This window comes from Bos mutus, chromosome X, assembly GCF_027580195.1.
Source record: "Bos mutus isolate GX-2022 chromosome X, NWIPB_WYAK_1.1, whole genome shotgun sequence".
NCBI classification, from domain to species: domain Eukaryota; kingdom Metazoa; phylum Chordata; class Mammalia; order Artiodactyla; family Bovidae; genus Bos; species Bos mutus.
Genome location: NC_091646.1, coordinates 84,041,271 through 84,059,668, shown reverse-complemented (window position 1 = coordinate 84,059,668; position 18,398 = coordinate 84,041,271). Strand labels below are relative to the sequence as shown.

The 18,398-nt window shown below is 39.9% G+C and overlaps 1 protein-coding gene across 3 annotated transcripts in view; it reads right to left on the bottom strand.

Annotated features, from left to right (window-relative positions):
• Positions 1-637: 637 nt before the first annotated feature.
• ZC4H2 (zinc finger C4H2-type containing) overlaps positions 638-18,398 on the bottom strand; it is a 78,019-nt gene continuing 60,258 nt past the window's right edge. For all 3 annotated transcript variants that reach the window (XM_005890994.2, XM_005890995.3, XM_070366014.1), the window contains one exon: positions 638-2,075. In XM_005890994.2, the coding sequence (XP_005891056.1) occupies positions 1,962-2,075 (114 nt within the window). In that variant the 3' untranslated portion in view covers positions 638-1,961. The remainder of the gene's footprint in view (positions 2,076-18,398) is intronic.

The following is an 18,398-nucleotide window of genomic DNA, read 5'->3' as shown; positions in this document are numbered from 1 at the left end:
CCAGCTGAGCTACCAACTCAGTCTTAATGGAAACCACAGTCCACCCACGGGGAGCTCTGAAGCTGGGATGGCCCTTCAGAGGTGTTCCCTATTATATCCCCATAGAGGACCAGGCCTTTATACTCCTGCATCAGTCATTGAATTTGTAGTCTCTGACTTCTAGTTCAGAGTTATTTCAACTACTTCTGTGATAAAGCCATCTCAAAATGGAGAAAAGCTTTAAAAAATGACCATGGAGAAAAAGTAGGGGAAAAAATGGACTATGGAACCAGACAAATCTGAGTTCAAATCCTGAAATTTCTCTTACTAGCTGTCTGTTTAACTCTGTACAAGTTACTTCTCTGAGCTTCAGTTTACATTTTTGGAAAAAGGCAATAAGAATACTTAGCTTAAAATGTTTTGAAAATCAAATACAATCATTTATATAAACCATCTTACATAGAGACCTGACACAGAGTAGGCACTGAATAAGTGGAAATTATTATAAAAATAGGGTAAATTATTATGCAGTGATGTTCCTGGTTTTCTTATTTATAGTGTAGAATAAAAAAGAGTGAAGAAGTGCTACCCAGAAGGGGAAATGGCATTGCATCTTTTCTATTACCTGGCACTAGTAAGCACTGAGTCAGCATTTATTCCAATGAACAAATGTTTATTTAAAAGAATTTGTACAGACATAATGCTCTTACTTTCAAAGAGCAGAGGAACCTTCTATATATTATGAACACACAGACACTGTGGTAACTTAAAAATACAGTTAAGAAAGGAAGGAAAAATATCCTCCCCTCCCCAGCCATGGCCTGATACCTGAAGCCAACATTTTTTCATCAGTCCCCATCCCATCCCTTAAGTTTAAAAGGAAGAGCTGTAGGGCTTAGGGGAAACTGGAATCTTTTCTTCTCAGAGGGAAAGTCACCTGCACAATTCACCAGAAAGGGAGTCGCCAAAAGCTGACCTGAGCTGAAGCTGCCTTAGAGAAGAAAGCCGACCCAAGAGAGGGAGAGATGACTGAAGTAGAGGTCCCACTTACCTGCATGGTAAGGTGACTGGCATTCACTTGAATCACAACCCATTACTCTGAACTCTAAGATACACCATTGGAGTAAAGTGTTAGAGTAATGGTTTTGAACAAAAAGTAACACAAATGTCATCCTGGAATCTCTCCAGCCTAATACAGCCCTGGTAGCAGAGCCCTCACTTAGGAAATTAATTAGGCAGGACTTGCAGAGTAGGTCTGGCTCCTTGATTTCACTGTGGGGAACATCTACTACTAATTGTCAAAAGCTAGGGTTATTATTGGAGAAAAGTCTACAGATTTTAGGGTCCTCAGACACATAACCTGGTACCTGAGAACTTTAGTATATTTGGGAAACTGTCAGGGTAGGGGGTAATGGGGTGGTAAACTCTAATAAAACAGCTAGGCCTCCCAAATTAATACAAAAAGGAGAGCTTGTCCAAGCCACCTCTGGGCCTTGAGGATGAGATGAGGGTGTGAGTGGGGAGATATATGCACCAAACCTACAGGAAAGTCCAGAAAAAAGAATGTTGTCCCTTCAGAGCCTAAGATAAAAGTACAGGGAGGGGGAACACTGGAACCTTCACCTGAAACAAGATATGGGACTACTCAGCCCTCAGGCCTTAGGCACTAGGCCTCAGAAGCAAGAGACAGAGAATCACATCTGGGATTTCTGCCCTTCCCTTGTTTCCTAACAAGGGCAGGGGTTAAAATGTGGCTGAGAGAGAAGGGACCTTCAGACACAACTGTCATTAGCACCTGAACAACATCTCTTCCTAAACCAGAAACTCTGACAGCAGAAAGAAATAAAAGCAAAGTGAGAGGGGGGTTGTGCTTCTATCACATTAAATAGAAGTGGGGAAGGGTTCTTTCACATGGAAACATCAATCACTCTGGTCAAGGGGAGGGGTCATGAGCTGCAGAGCTCTAAGTGTTCTCCCTCTCTTCATTCATCCTGCTTCCGTTTTGGCTTTTTGGGATTCCTGGACCGACTCTTGGCTTTGCACAGAGGGCATATAGGTGCATTCCGGTGAATTTGCTGATGACATGACAGGCAGGCCTGGTGGGAGACACAGACAAAGAAAGTTAGTGGTCGGATTCTTCCAGGCCATGGTTCATCCTTCTGATCTCCAGGGGCTCCAAAAGCAGTTACGATTTCCTGTTAGGAAGAAGCAGAAATCAATGAGTGAGACCCAAGTAGGGAGATCTGTGCTGGATGTAAGGGATGTAATGGATATAAGGGAGTGAGATTCAAAGAGGGGTATTTAGGAAGAATATCCAAAACTTGGCAATAAGGCAAAATGTGAATTGCATAGCCATTAAGCATTATACTGGAACATAGTCTATCAGGCCCACTCAAAGATTATTTAATAGCAACAGTTAGAACTGGACATGGAACAACAGACTGGTTCCAAATAGGAAAAAGAGTACGTCAAGGCTGTATATTGTCACCCTGCTTATTTAACTTATATGCAGAGTACATCATGAGAAACGCTGGACTGGAAGAAGCACAAGCTGGAAGCAAGATTGCCGGGAGAAATATCAACAACCTCAGATATGCAGATGACACCACCCTTATGGCAGAAAGTGAAGAGGAACTAAAAAGCCTCTTGATGAAGGTGAAAGAGGAGAGTGAAAAAGTTGGCTTACAACTCAACATTCAGAAAACGAAGATCATGGCATCTGGTCCCATCACTTCATGGGAAATAGATGGGGAAACAGTGGAAACAGTGTCAGACTTTATTTTTGGGGGGCTCCAAAATCACTGCAGATGGTGACTGCAGCCATGAAATTAAAAGAGACTTACTCCTTGGAAGGAAAGTTATGACCAACCTAGATAGCATATTCAAAAGCAGAGACATTACTTTGCCAACAAAGGTCCATCTATTCAAGGCTATGGTTTTTCCAGTGGTCATGTATGGATGTGAGAGTTGGACTGTGAAGAAAGCTGAGTGCTGAAGAATTGATGCTTTTGAACTGTGGTGTTGGCGAAGACTCTTGAGAGTCCCTTGGACTTCAAGGAGATCCAACCAGTCCATTCTGAAGGAGATCAGCCCTGAGATTTCTTTGGAAGGAATGATGCTAAAGCTGAAACTCCAGTACTTTGGCCACCTCATGCGAAGAGTTGACTCATTGGAAAAGACTCTGATGCTGGGAGGGATTGGGGGCAGGAGAAGAAGTGGACGGCAGAGGATGAGATGGCTGGATGGCATCAGTGACTTGATGGACGTGAGTCTGAGTGAACTCTGGGAGTTGGTGATGGACAGGGAGGCCTGGAGGGCTGCAATTCATGGGGTCACAAAGAGTTGGACAGGACTGAGCGACTGAACTGAACTGAACTGAAATGAAGACAGGTATCAGTAAACTTTCTTTTGTAAAGGCCAAGATAATAAATATTTTAGACCTTCTTTTCAAGTCATATGATTTTAATTGCAACTACTCAGCTCTAACTGTTTAACATAAAGGAAGATATAGACAATACATAAACAAACAGGCATGTGTGGGGGCCAATAAAATTTTATTTACAAAGACAGGAAACAGGTCACACTTGGCTTGTGGGTTCTGGTTTGCTGACACTTGCTCCGTTTGACGATTTGCTACTTCTTCTTTTTTTTTTTTTTAATGAAGTATAGCTGATTTGTAATGTTGTGTTAATTTTTGTATACAACAAAGTTATATATATATATATATGTGTATGTATATATGCATATATATATGTATGTGTGTGTGTGCATATATATATATATATATGTGTGTGTGTGTATGAGTGTGTGTGTGTGTATTTCATGTTATTTTCCATTATGGTTTATTACAGGATATTGGATAGAGTTCCCTGTGCTATGCAGTATGACTTTGTTGTTTACCTATTTTATATACAGTAGTTTGTGTCTGCTAATCCCAAACTCTTAATTTATCCCTGCCCCATCCCCTTTCCACTTTGGTAACCATGATTTTGTTTTCTATGTCTATGTGTCTGTTTCTGTTTTGAAAGTAATTTCATTTGTTATCATATTTTAGATTCCACATATAAGTGATATCATATGGTATTTGTCTTTGTCTGACTTCACTTAGTATGTTAATCTCTAGGTCCATCCATGTGGCTGCAAGTAGCATTAAGTTCAGTTCAGTTGCTCAGTCGTGTCCAACTCTCTGTGACCCCATGGACTGCAGCATGCCAGGCTTCCCTGTCCATCACCAACTCCCGGAGCTTGCTCAAACTCATGTCCATCGAGTCAGTGATACCATCCAACCATTTCATCCTCTGTCGCCTCCCTTTTCTTCCTGCCTTGAATCTTTCCCAGCATCAGGGTCTTTTCCAATGAGTCAGTTCTTTGTATCAGGTGGCTGAAGGATTGGAATTTTAGCTTCAGCATCAGTCCTTCTAATGAATATTCAGGACTGATTTCCTTTATGATTGACTGGTTTGATCTCCTTGAAGTCCAAGTAGCATTACTTCTGGCTGATAGTATTCCACTGTATACATGTACCACATCTTCTTTATCTATTCATCTGTCGATGGACATCTAGGTTGCTTTCATGTCTTAGCTATTGTAAATAGTGCTGTCATTAACATTGTAGTGCATGCATCTTTTCGATTTAGAGTTTTCTCTGGATATATGCCCAGGAGTCATATTGCAGGATAATATGGTAACACAAATTTTAGCTTTTAAAGGAATTTCCGTACTGTTCTACATAAAGGCTGTGCCAATTTACATTCCCATCAATATTTCAGGAGGGTTCCCTTTTCTCCACACATTCTTGAGCATTTGCTATCTGTAGAATTTTAATTTTTTTTTTTTTTATTGAAGGATACTTGTTTTACAGAATTTTGTTTTCTGTCAAACCTCAACATGAATCAGCCATAAGTATACATATACCCCCTCCCTTTTGAACCTCCCTCACATCTCCCACCCCATCCCACAGCTCTAGACTGATACAGAGCCACTGTTTGAGTTTCCTGAGCCATAGAGCAAATTCTCGTTGGCTATCTATTTTACATATGGTAATGTAAGTTTCCAGGTAACTCTTTCCACACATCTCTCTCTCTCCTCCCCTCTCCCCAAGTCCATAAGTCTATTCTCGATGTCTGTTTTTCCACTGTTGCCCTAAAAGTAAATTCTTCAGTGCCATTTTTTCTAGATTATATATATATGTTAGAATATGGAATTTATCTTTCTCTTTCTGACACACTTCACTCTGTATAATAGGTTCTAGGTTTATCCACCTCATCAGAACTGACTCAAATGTGTTCATTTTTATGGCTGGGTATTGTGTATATGTACTACAACTTATTTATCCATTCATCTATTGATGGACATCTAGGTTGCTTCCAGGTTCTAGCTACTGCAAATAGTGCTGCAGTGAACAATGGTATACATGTGTCTTTTTCAATTTTTGTTTCATCAGGGCATATGCCTAGGAGTGGAATTGCTGGGTCATATGGTGGTTTTATTCCTAGTTTTTTAAGGAATCTCCATATCGTCTTCCATAGTGCCTGTACCAATTTACATTCCCACCAACAGTGCAAGAGCGTTCCCTTTTCTCCACACACTCTCCAGCATTTATTGTTTGTAGACTTTTTGATGATGGCTATTCTGACCGGTGTGAGGTGATATCTCATTGTAGTTTCGATTTGCATTTCTCTAATAATGAGCGATGTTGAGCATCTTTTCATGTGTTTGTTAGCCATCAGTATGTCTTCTTTGGAGAAATGTCTGTTTAGGTTTCTTGCTCACTTTTTGATTGGGTTGTTTGTTTTTCTGGCATTCAGTTGTATGAGCTGCTTGTATGTTTTGGAAATTAATCTTTTGTCAGTTGTTTCATTTGCTATTATTTTCTCCGATTCTGAGGGCTGTCTTTTCACCTTGCTTATAGTTTCCTTTGCTATGAAAAGATTTTAAGTTTAATCAGGTATCACTTGTTTACTTTTATTTTTTCTTTCTGTTACTCTAAGAGGTGGTTTTTAGAGTAATGGAACCTCTTGAGAAACCTGTATGCAGGTCAGGAAGCAACAGTTAGAACTGGACATGTAACAACAGACTGGTTCCAAATAGGAAAGAGTATGTCAAGGCTGTATATTGTCACCCTGCTTATTTAACTTATATGCAGAGTATATCATGAGAAATGCTGGGCTGGAGGAAGCACAAACTGAAATCAAGATTGGCAGAAGAAACATCAATAAGCTCAGATATGCAGATGACACCACCCTTATGGCAGGAAGTGAAGAAGAACTAAAGAGCCTCTTGATGAAATGAAAGAGGAGAGTGAAAAAGTTGGCCTAAAGCTCAATATTCAGAAAACTAAGATCATGGCATCCTTTCCCATCACTTCATGGGAAATAGATGGGGAAACAGTGGAAACAGTGGCTGACTTTATTTTTGTGGGCTCCAAAATCAGTTCAGATGGTGATTGCAACCATGAAATTAAAAGATGCTTGCTCCTTGGAAGGAAAAGTTATGACCAACCTAGACAGCATATTAAGAAGCAGAGACATTACTTTGCCAACAAAGGTCCGTCTAGTAAAGGCTATGGTTTTTCCAGTAGTCATGTCTGGATGTGAGAGTTGGACTATAAAGAAAACTGAGCGTTGAGTACTTGATGCTTTTGAACTGTGGTGTTGGAGAAGACTCTTGAGAGACCCTTGGACTGCAAGGAGATCCAACCAGTCCATCCTAAAGGAGATCAGTCCTGGGTGTTCATTGGAGGGACTGATGTTGAAGCTGAAACCCTAAAACTTTGGCCACCTGATGCGGAGAGCTGACTCATTTGGAAAGACCCTGATGCTGAGAAAGATTGAGGGTAGGAGGAGAAGGGGATGACAGAGGATGAGATGGTTTGATGGCACCACCGACACAATGGACATGGGTTTGGGTGTACTCTGGGTGTTGGTGATGGACAGGGTGTCCTGGCATGCTGCAATTCATGGGGTCACAAAGAGTCAGAAACGACTGACCGACTGAACTGAACTGAACTGAAGAGGTGATTCATAGAGGATCTTGCCTTGATTTATGTCATCGAGTGTTCTGCCTATATTTTCCTCTAGGATTTTTAGTTTCTTGTCTTACATTTAGGTCTTTAATCCATTTTGAGTTTATCTTTGTGTATGGTGTTAGGAAATGTTCTTCTTTTTTTAATTTAAATTTATTTATTTTAATTGGAGGCTAATTACTTTGCAATATTGTATTGGTTCTGCCACACATCAACATGAATCTGCTACAGGTGTACACATGTTCCCAATCCTGAACCCCCCTCCCACCTCCCTCCCCACACCATCCCTCTGGGTCATCCCAGTGCACCAGCCCCAAGCATCCTGTATCATTCTTTTATATGTAGCTGTCCAGTTTTCCAAGCACCATTTATTGAAGGGGTATTCTTTGCCCCATTGTGTTTTCTTGCCTCCTTTGTCAAAAATAAGGTACCCATAGGTGCATGGGTTTATTTCTGGGCTTTCAATCTTATTCAATTGGTCTATATTTCTGTTTTTGTGCCAGTAGCATACTGTCTTGATGATCATATCTTTGTAGTATAATCTGAAGTCAGGAAGGTTGATTCCCCCAGCTCCATTCTTCTTTCTTAAGACTAATTTGGCTATTCAGGGTCTTTTGTGTTTCCATATGAATTGTGAAATATTTTGTTATAGTTCTGTGAAAAATGCCATTGGTCATTTGAGAGGGGAAACACTGAATCTGTAGATTGCATTTGGTAGTATAGTCATTTTCACAATATTGATTCTTCCTACCCAGGAAAATGGAATATCTCTCTGTTTATGTCATCTTTGATTTCTTTCATTAGTGTCTTATAATTTTCTGCATACAGTTTTTTTGTCTCCTTAGATAAGTTTATTCCTAGATATTTAATTCTTTTTGTTGCAATGGTGAATGGGATTGATTCCTAAGTTTCTCTTTCTGATTTTCCATTGTTAGTATATAGAAATGCAAGTGATTTCTGTGTATTGATTTCATATCCTGCAACTTTGCTAAATTCAGTGATTAGCTCTAGTAATTTTCTGATACTATCTTTAGGGTTTTCTATGTACAGTATCATGTTATCTGCATACAGTGAGAGCTTTATTTCTTCTTTTCTGATCTGGATTCCTTTTATTTCTTTTTCTTCTCTGATTACTGTAGCTAGGTCTTCCAGAACTATGTTGACCAATAATGTTGGAGTGGACACTCTTGTCTTGTCCCTGATCTTAGGGGGAATGCTTTCAGTTATTCACCATTGAGAATAATGTTTGCTGTAGGCTTATCAAAAATGGCCTTTACTGTGTTGAGGTAGGTTCCTTCTATGCCCAGCTTTTGAGGAGTTTTAATAACAAATGGGTGCTGAATTTTGTCAAAGGCTTTTTATTCATCTATTGAGATTATCATATGGTTTTTATCTTTCAATTTGTTAATATAGTATATCACACTGTTTGATTTACATATATTGAAGAATCCTTGCATTCCAGGAATAAACCCAACTTGATCATGGTGTTTGAAATTTTGATGTGCTGCTGAATTCTGTTTGCTAAAATTTTGTTGAGGATTTTTGCATCTATGTTCATCAGTGATATTGGCCTGTAGTTTTCTCTTTCTGTGGGATCTTTGTCTGGTTTTGGTATCAGGTTGATGATGGCCTCATACAATTAGTTTGGAAGTGTTCCTTGCTCTGCAATTTTTTGAAAGACCTTTAGAAAGATAGGCATTAGCTCTTCTCTAAATGTTTGATAGAAGTCTCTTGTGAAGCCATCTGGTCCTGGGCTTTTGTTTTCTGGGAGTTTTTTTTTTTTTTTTATCACAGCTTCATTTTCAGTGCTTGCAATTGGGTTATTCATAATTTCTATTTCTTCCTGGTTCAGGCTTGGAAGGTTGAACTTTTCTAAGAACCTGTGCATTTCTCCCAGGTTATCCATTTTATTGCCATATAGTTGTTCATAATAGTTAGTCTGTTATAATTCTTTGTATTTCTGCATGGTTTGTTGTAACTTCTGCTTTTTCAATTCTAATTTTGTTGATTTGATTATTCTCTCTTTTTTCTTGATGAATCTGGCTAAAGGCTTGTCAATTTTGTTTTTCTTTTCAAAGAACCAGCTTTTAGTTTTATTAATCCTTATTATTGTTTTTCATTTCTTTTTCATTTATTTCTGCTTGGATCTTTATGATTTCTTTCCTTCTAATAATTTTTTCTTCTTCTTCTTTTTCCAGTTGTTTTAGATGTAAAGTTACATTGTCTATTCAATGTTTTTTGTTTGTTTGTTTGTTTGTTTTTTGGTTTGTTTGTTTGTTTCTTGAGGTAGGATTGTATTGCTATAAACTTTACTCTTAGAACTTCTTTTGCTTCATCCCATGGGTTTTGAATTGTGTGTTTGCATTGTCATTTGCTTCTAGAAATTTTTTTGATTTCCCTTTTGATTTCTTCAGTAAACTGTTGGTTATTTAGAAACGTGTTGTTTAATCTCCATGTGTTTGTGTTTCTTACAGTTTTTTTTTTCTTCTAATTGATATCCACTCTCATAGCATTGTGGTCAGAGAAGATGCTTGATATGATTTCAATTTTCTTATTTACTGAGGCTTGATTTGTGACTCAAGATGTGGTCTATCCTGGGGAATGTTCCATGTGCACTTGAAAAGAAGTAGTATTCTTTTGCATTTGGATGGAATGTCCTGAAGATATCAATGAGATCTATCTCATCTAGTGTATCATATAAGACTTGAGTTTCCTTATTAATTTTCTTTTTTCATGATCTGCCCATTGGTGTGAGTGGGGTGTTAAAGTCTCCTACTATTATTGTGTCACTGTCAATTTCTCCTTTTATGTCTGTTAGTGTTTAATTTTTTATGTATTGGGGTGCTCCTATTTTGGATGCATGCTGCTGCTGCTGTTGCTAAGTCGCTTCAGTCATGTCCGACTCTGTGCAACCCCATAGATGGCAGCCCACCAGCCTCCCCCGTCTCTGGGATTCTCCAGGCAAGAACACTGGAGTGGGTTGCCATTTCCTTCTCCAGTGCATGAAAATGAAAAGTGAAAGTGAGGTCACTAAGTCGTGTCCGATTCTTTGCTACCCCATGGACTGCAGCCTACCAGGCTCCTCTGTCCATGGATTTTCCAGGCAACAGTACTGGAGTGGGGTGCCATCGCCTTCTCCGTTTGGATGCATAGATATTTACAATTGTTTTGTCTTCCTTTTGGATTGATCCCTTGATCATTATGTAGTGTTTTTCCTTAATTCTTGTAATCTTCTTTATTTTGAGGTCTATTTTGTCTGATATGAGGATTGCTATTCCAGCTTTCTTTTGCTTCCCATTTGCATGAAATATATTTTCCCATCATCTCACTTTCAGTCTATATGTGTCTTTAGGTCTCAAGTGGGTTTTTTGTAGACAGTATATATATATGGGTCTTGTTTTTTTTTTTTTTTTTTTTAATCCATTCAGTCAGTCTGTGTCTTTGGTAAAGAATTTAATCTATTTACATTTGAAGTAATTATTGATATATATGTTCCCATTGTCATTTTCTTAATTGTTTGGGGTCGATTTTGTAGCTATTTCTACTCCCCGTGTATTTCTTGGCTATATAATTCCCTTTAACATTTCTTGTAAACCTGGTTTGGTGGTACTGAATTCTCATAACTTTTGCTTGTCTGAAAACTTTTTTACTTCTCCATCAATTTTTAAAAATTAATTAATTAATTTTAATTGGAGGATAATTATTTTAAAATATTGTAGCGGTTTTTGCCATACATTGACATGAATCAGCCATGGGTGTATATTTGTTCCCCATCCTAAATTCCCTCCCACTTCTCTCCCCATCCCATCCCTCAGGCTCATCCCAGTGCACCAGCCCTGAGCACCCTGTCTCATGCATCAAACCTGGACTGGATATCAATTTCACATATGATAATATACATGTTTCAGTGCTATTCTCTCAAATCATCCCACCCTCGCCTTCTCCCACAGAGTCCAAAATACTGTTCTCTACATCTGAGTCTCTTTTGCTGTCTTGCATATAGGGTCATCATTACCATCTTTCTAAATTCCATATATATGCATTAATATACTGTATTGGTGTTTTTCTTTCAGACTTACTTCACTATATATGTCAGACTTCCCTGGTGGCTCAGATGGTAAAAGCATTTGCCAACAATGCAGGAGACCTGGGTTCGATCCCTGGGTTTGGAAGACCCCCCCTAGAGAAGGAAACAGCAACCCACTGAAGTATTCTTGTCTGGAAAATCCCATGGACAGAGGAGCCTGGTAGGCTACAGTCCATGGGGTCACAAAGAGTCTGATACGACTGGGCGACTTCACTCACTATGTATAATAGGCTCCAGTTTCATCCAACTCATTAGAACTGATTCAAATGCATTATTTTTTAATAGCTGAGTAATATTCCATTACTGGCGAGCTGGCGGCTTGCTCTCCGCCACCGTGTTCCTTCGACTGAGCCTCCCCTGAGCCCCCAGCCCCGGGATCACAACACCCTAAGGAGGTAGCCTAGGTGAGGGGGCCAGGGTTGTGGAGCCCTAAGCCCCCGGCTGCCTGATGGAGACCAAGTTGGAACTGCTGCCGCCCCAGATGGCCGTAGCAAAGGCAAGCAGTTGCTGCGTGCATGCAGGAGGGCTGAGAGGACCTACTCCATGTTCAAGGTCAGGAGGGGCGGATGTCAGGAGATACCCTTTGTCCAAGGTAAGGAGCAGCAGCTGTGCTTTGCTGGAACAGCTGTGAAGAGATACCCCACGTCCAAGGTAAGAGAAACCCAAGTAAGACAGTAGGTGTTGAAAGAGGCATCAGAGGGCAGACACTAAGTCATAATCACAGAAAACTAGTCAATCTGGTCACACGGACCACAGCCTTGTCTAACTCAGTGAAACTAAGCCATGCCGTGTGGGGCCACCCAAGATGGGAGGGTCATGGTGGAGAGGTCTGAAAGAAAGTGGTCACTGGAGAAGGGAATGGCAAAGCACTTCAGTATACTTGCCTTGACAACCCCATGAACAGTATGAAAAGGCAAAATGATAGGATACTGAAAGAGGAACTCCCCAGGTTGGTAGGTGCCCAATATGCTACTGGAGATCAGTGGAGAAATAACTCCAGAAAGAATAAAGGGATGGAGCCAAAGCAAAAACAATACCCAGTTGTGGATGTATTTGGTGGTAGAAGCAAGGTCTGATGCTGTAAAGAGCAATATTGCATAGGAACCTGAAATGTTAGGTCCATGAATCAAGGCAAACTAGAAGTAGTCAAACAGGAGATGGAAAGAATGAACGTTGACATTCTAGGAATCAGCAAACTAAAATGGACTTGAATGGGTGAATTTAATTCAGATGACCATTATATCTACTACTGCAGGCAGGAATCCCTTAGAAGAAATGGAGTAGCCATCATGGTCAACAAGAGTCTGAAATGCAGTACTTGGATGCAATCTCAAAAACGACAGAATGATCTCTGTTCATTTCCAAGGCAAACCACTCAATATCACAGTAATCGAAGTCTATGCTCCAACCAGTAACACTGAAGAAGCTGAAGTTGAACGGTTCTATGAAGACCTAAAAGACCTTTTAGAACTAACACCCAAAAAAGATGTTCTTTTCATTATAGCAGACTGGAATGCAAAAGTAGGAAGTTATGAAACACCTGCAGTAATAGGCCAATTTGGCCTTGGAATACGGAATGAAGCAGGGCAAAAGCTAATAGAGTTTTGACAAGAGAATGCACTGGTCATAGCACACACTCTCTTCCAACAACACAAGAGAAGACTTTACACATGTACATCATCAGACAGTCAACACTGAAGTCAGACTGATTATATTCTTTGTAGCCAAGATGGAGAAGCTCTATACCGTCAGCAAAAACAAGACCGGGAGCTGACTGTGGCTCAGATCATGAGCTCCTTATTGCCAAATTCCGAATTAAATTGAAGAAAGTAGGGAAAACTACTAGACCATTCAGGTATGACCTAAATCAAATCCCTTATAATTATACAGTGGAAGTGAGAAATAGATTTAAGGGACTAGATCTGATAGACAGAGTACCTGATGAACTATGCAGAGGTTTGTGATATTGTACAGGAGACAGAGATCAAGACCATCCACAGGGAAAAGAAATGCAAAAAAGCAAAATGGCTGTCTGGGAGGCCTTACAAATAGCTGTGAAAAGAAGAGCAGTGAAAAGCAAAGGAGAAAAGGAGAGATATAAGCATCTGAATGCAGAGTTCCAAAGAATAGCAAGAAGAGATAAGAAAGCCTTCTAAGCGATCAATGCAAAGAAATAGAGGAAAACAACAGAATGGGAAAGACTAGAGATCTCTTCAAGAAAATAAGAGACACTAAGGGAATATTTCATGCAAAGATAGGATCGGTAAAGGACAGAAATGGTATGAACCTAACAGAAGCAGAAGATATTAAGAAGTGGCAAGAATACACAGAAGAACTGTACAAAAAAGAGCTTCACAACCCAGATAATCACGATGGTGTGATCACTCACCTAGAGCCAGACATCCTGGAATGTGATGTCAAGTGGGCATTAGAAAGCATCACTGTGAACAAAGCTAGTGGAGGTGATGGAATTCCAGTTGAGCTCTTCCAAATCCTGAAAGATGATGCTGTGAAAGTGCTGCACTCAATATGCCCACAAATTTGGAGAACTCAGCAGTGGTCACAGGACTGGAAAAGGTCAGTTTTCATTCCAATCCCAAAGAAAGGCAATGCCAAAGAATGCTCAAACTACCGCACAATTGCACTCATCTCACACGCTAGTAAAGTAATGCTCAAAATTCTCCAAGCCAGGCTTCAGCAATTCATGAACTGTTAACTTCCAGATGTTCAAGCCGGTTTTAGAAAAAGCAGAAGAATCAGAGATCAAATTGCCAACATCTGCTGGATTATGGAAAAAGGAACAGAGTTCCAGAAAAACATCTATTTCTGCTTTATTGACTATGCCAAAGGTTTGATTGTGTGGATCACAGTAAACTGTGGAGAGTTCTGAAAGAGATGGGAATATCAGACCAGCCAACCTGCCTCTTGAGAAACCTGTATGCAGGTCAGGAAGCAACAGTTACAACTGGGCATGGAACAACAGACTGGTTCCAAATAGGAAAACGAATACATCAAGACTGTATATTGTCACCCTGCTTATTTAACTTATATGCAGAGTACATCATGAGAAATGCTGGGCTGGAAGAAGCACAAGCTGGAATCAAGATTGCCAGGAGAAATATCAATAACCTCAGATATGCAGATGTCACCACCCTTACAGCAGAAAGTGAAGAGGAACTAAAAAGCCTCTTGATGAAAGTGAAAGAGGAAAGTGAAAAAGTTGGCTTAAAACTCAATTTTCAGAAAACTAACATCATGGAATCTGGTCCCATCACTTCATGGGAAATAGATGGAGAAACAACGGAAACCATGTCAGACTTTATTTTTGGGGGCTCCAAAATCAGTGCAGATGGTGATTGCAGCCATGAAATTAAAAGATGCTTAGTCTTTGGAAGGAACGTTATGACCAACCTAGATAGCATATTCAAAAGCTGAGATATTACTTTGCCAATCAAGGTCCATCTGGTCAAGGCTATGGTTTTTTCCAGTGGTCATGTATGGATGTGAAAGTTGGACTGTGAAGAAACCTGAGCACAGAAGAATTGATGCTTCTGAACTGTGGTGTTGGAGAAGACTCTTAGGAGTCCCTTGGACCACAAGGAGATCCAACCAGTCTCTTCTAAAGGAGATCAGTCCTGCGTGTTCTTTGGAAGGACTGATGGTAGAGCTGAAACTCCAATACTTCGGCCACCTCATGGAAAGAGTTGACTCATTGGAAGATTCTGATTCTGGGAGGGATTAGGGGCAAGAGGAGAAGGGGACAACAGAAGATAAGATGGCTGGATGTCATCACTGACTTGATGGACATGAGTTTGGGTGAACTCCGGAAGTTGGTGATGAACAAGGAGTCCTGGTGGGCTGCTGTCTATGGGGTCACACAGAGTCAGACACAACTGACGCGTCTTAGCAGCAGCAGCAGCAGCAGCAGCAGCCAATGGACATCTAGGTTGCTTCCATGTCCCGACTGTTGAAAACAGTGCTGTGATGAACATTGGGGAACACGTGCCTCTTTTAATTCTCGTTTTCCCAGTGTGTATGCCCAGCAGTGGGATTGCTGGGTAGTATGGCAGTTCTACTTCTAGTTTTTTAAGGAATCTCCACATTGTTCTTCATAGTGGCTGTACTAGTTTGCATTCCCATCAATAGTGTAAGAGGGTTCCCTTTTCCCCACAACCTCTCCAGTATTTATTTTTTGTAGACTTTTTGATAGCAGCCATTCTGTCTAGCCTGAGATGGTACCTCATTGAGGTTTTGATTTGCATTTCTCTAATAATGAGTGATGTTGAGCATCTTTTCATGTGTTGTTTGTCATCTGTATGTCTTCTTTGGAGACATGTCTATTTAGTTCTTTGGCCCATTTTTGATTGGGTCATGTATTTTTGTGGAATTGAGCTTCAGGAGTTTCTTGTTTTTTTTTTTTTTTTTTGAGATTAATTTGTCAGTTGCTTCATTTGCTATTCTGAAAGCTGTCTTTTCACCTTGCATATAGTTTCCTTCATTATGCAAAAGTTTTTAAATTTAATTAGGTCTCATTTGTATATTTTTGCTTTTATTTCCATTACTCTGGGAGGTTGGTCATAGAGGATCCTGCTGTGGTTTATGTCAGAGAGTGTTTTGCCTATCTTTTCCTCTAGGAGTTTTATAGTTTCCGGTCTTACATTTAGATCTTTAATCCATTTTGAGTTTATTTTTGTGTATGGTGTTAGAAAGTGTTTTTTTTTTTTTTTTTTTTTTAGCATCTATTTCTGCTTTATTGACTATGCCAAAGCCTTTGACTGTGTGGATCACAACAAACTGTGGAAAATTCTTTTTTTTTTTTTTTCTTAAAATTTATCCTGAACCCTCCTCCCTCCCCATACCATCCCTCTGGGTCGTCCCAGTGCACCAGCCCCAAGCATCCAGCATCATGCATTGAATCTGGACTGGCATCTCGTTTCATACATGACATTTCACATGTTTCAATGCCATTCTCCCAAATCTTCCCACCCTCTCCCTCTCCCACAGAGTCCATAAGACTGTTCTATACATCAGTGTCTCTTTTGCTGTCTCGTATACAGAGTTATTGTTACCATCTTTCTAAATTCCATATATATGCGTTAGTATACTGTATTGGTGTTTTTCCTTCTGGCTTACTTCACTCTGTATAATAGGCTCCAGTTTCATCCACCTCATTAGAACTGATTCAAATGTATTCTTTTTAATGGCTGAGTAATACTCCATTGTGTATATGTACCACAGCTTTCTTATCCATTCATCTGCTGATGGACATCTAGGTTGCTTCCATGTCCTGGCTATTATAAACAGTGCTGCGATGAACATTGGGGTACACGTGTCTCTTTCCCTTCTGGTTTCCTCAGTGTGTATGCCCAGCAGTGGGATTGCTGGATCACCATATACAAAAATAAACTCAAAATGGATTAAAGATCTCAACGTAAGACCAGAAACTATAAAACTCCTAGAGGAGAACATAGGCAAAACACTCTCTGACATACATCACAGCAGGATCCTCTATGACCCACCTCCCAGAATATTGGAAATAAAAGCAAAAATAAACAAATGGGACCTAATTAAACTTAAAAGCTTCTGCACATCAAAGGAAACTATCAGCAAGGTGAAAAGACAGCCTTCAGAATGGAAGAAAATAATAGCAAATGAAGCAACCGACAAACAACTAATCTCAAAAATATACTTGGGAGAATGGCATTGAAACATGTGAAATGTCATGTATGAAACGAGATGCCAGTCCAGGTTCAGTGCACGATGCTGGATGCTTGGGGCTGGTGCGCTGGGAAGGCCCAGGGGGATGGTATGGGGAGGGGGAGGGCGGAGGGTTCAGGATGGGGAGCATGTGTATATCTGAAATTAAAAAAAAGAAAAAAATAAAAAAAATAAAAATACATTGTTAAAAAAAAAAAAAATCGAACAATGAGAATAGTTAAACATGGCATTGCCCAACAGATTGCTTAATGATGGGCTTCCTTTTCCCCTAAGTTGAAAGTAGGGGTTCATTACAACTCTTCAGCAATCTAAATACAATGTGTCTCTTAAAATATTTTTTGATAAAAGCTGTAGTCCTCTGATTATATATTGATATTTCCTCATGGGCAAACGTCGAGTTTAATAGGAATTTTATTAAGCAAAAAAAAAAAAAAAAAGATCTAATCCCTTGCATCTATTTGTCATTTCCACTGGATTTGATTTAGGTCATACCTGGATGGTCTAGTGGTTTTCTCCACTTTCGTCAATTTCAATCTGAATTTGGCAATAAAGAGTTCATGATCTGAGCCACAAGATCACGGGGATCTCAAGCTCCTGGTCTTGTTTTTTGCTGACTGTATAGAGCTTCTCCATCTTTGGCTGCAAAGAATATAATCAATGTGATTTCGGTGTTGACCCTCTGGTGATGTCCATGTATAGAGTCTTCTCTTTTGTTGTTGGAAGAGGGTGTTTGCTATGACCAGTACATACTCTTGGCAGAACTCTATTAGTCTTTGCCCTGCTTCATTTTATACTCCAAGGCCAAATTTGCCTGTTACTCCAGGTGTTTCTTGGTTTCCTACTTTTGCATTCCAGTCCCCTATAATGAAAAGGACATCTTTTTTGGGTGTTAGTTCTAGAAGGTCTTGTAGGTCTTCATATAACTGTTCAACTTCAGCTTCTTCTGCAATACTGGTTGGGGCATAGACCTGGATTACCATGATATTGAATGGTTTGCCTTGGAAACGAAGAGAGATCATTCTGTCGTTTTTGAGATTGCACCCAAGTCCTGCATTTCGAACTCTTTTGTTAACTATGATGGCTACTCGATTTCTTCTAAGGGATTCCTCCCCACAGTAGTAGATATAATGGTCATCTGAGTTAAATTGTATATTGTCACCCTACTTATTTAACTTATATGCAGAGTACATCATGGGAAACGCTGGGCTGGAGGAAGCACAAGCCAGAATCAAGATTGCTGGGAGAAATATCAATAACCTCAGATATGCAGATGACACCACCCTTATGGCAGAAAGTGAAGAAGAACTAAAGAGCCTCTTGATGAAAGTGAAAGAGGAAAGTGAAAAAGTTGGCTTAAAGCTCAACATTCAGAAAACTCAGATCATGGCATCCGGTCCCATCACTTCATGGGAAATAGATGGGGAAACAGTGGAAACAGTGGCTGACTTTATTTGGGAGGGCTCCAAAATTACTTCAGATGGTGACTGAAGCCATGAAATTAAAAGATGCTTACTCCTTGGAAGGAAAGTTGTGATCAACCTAGACAGCCTATTAAAAAGCAGAGACATTACTTTGCCAACAAAAGTCCAT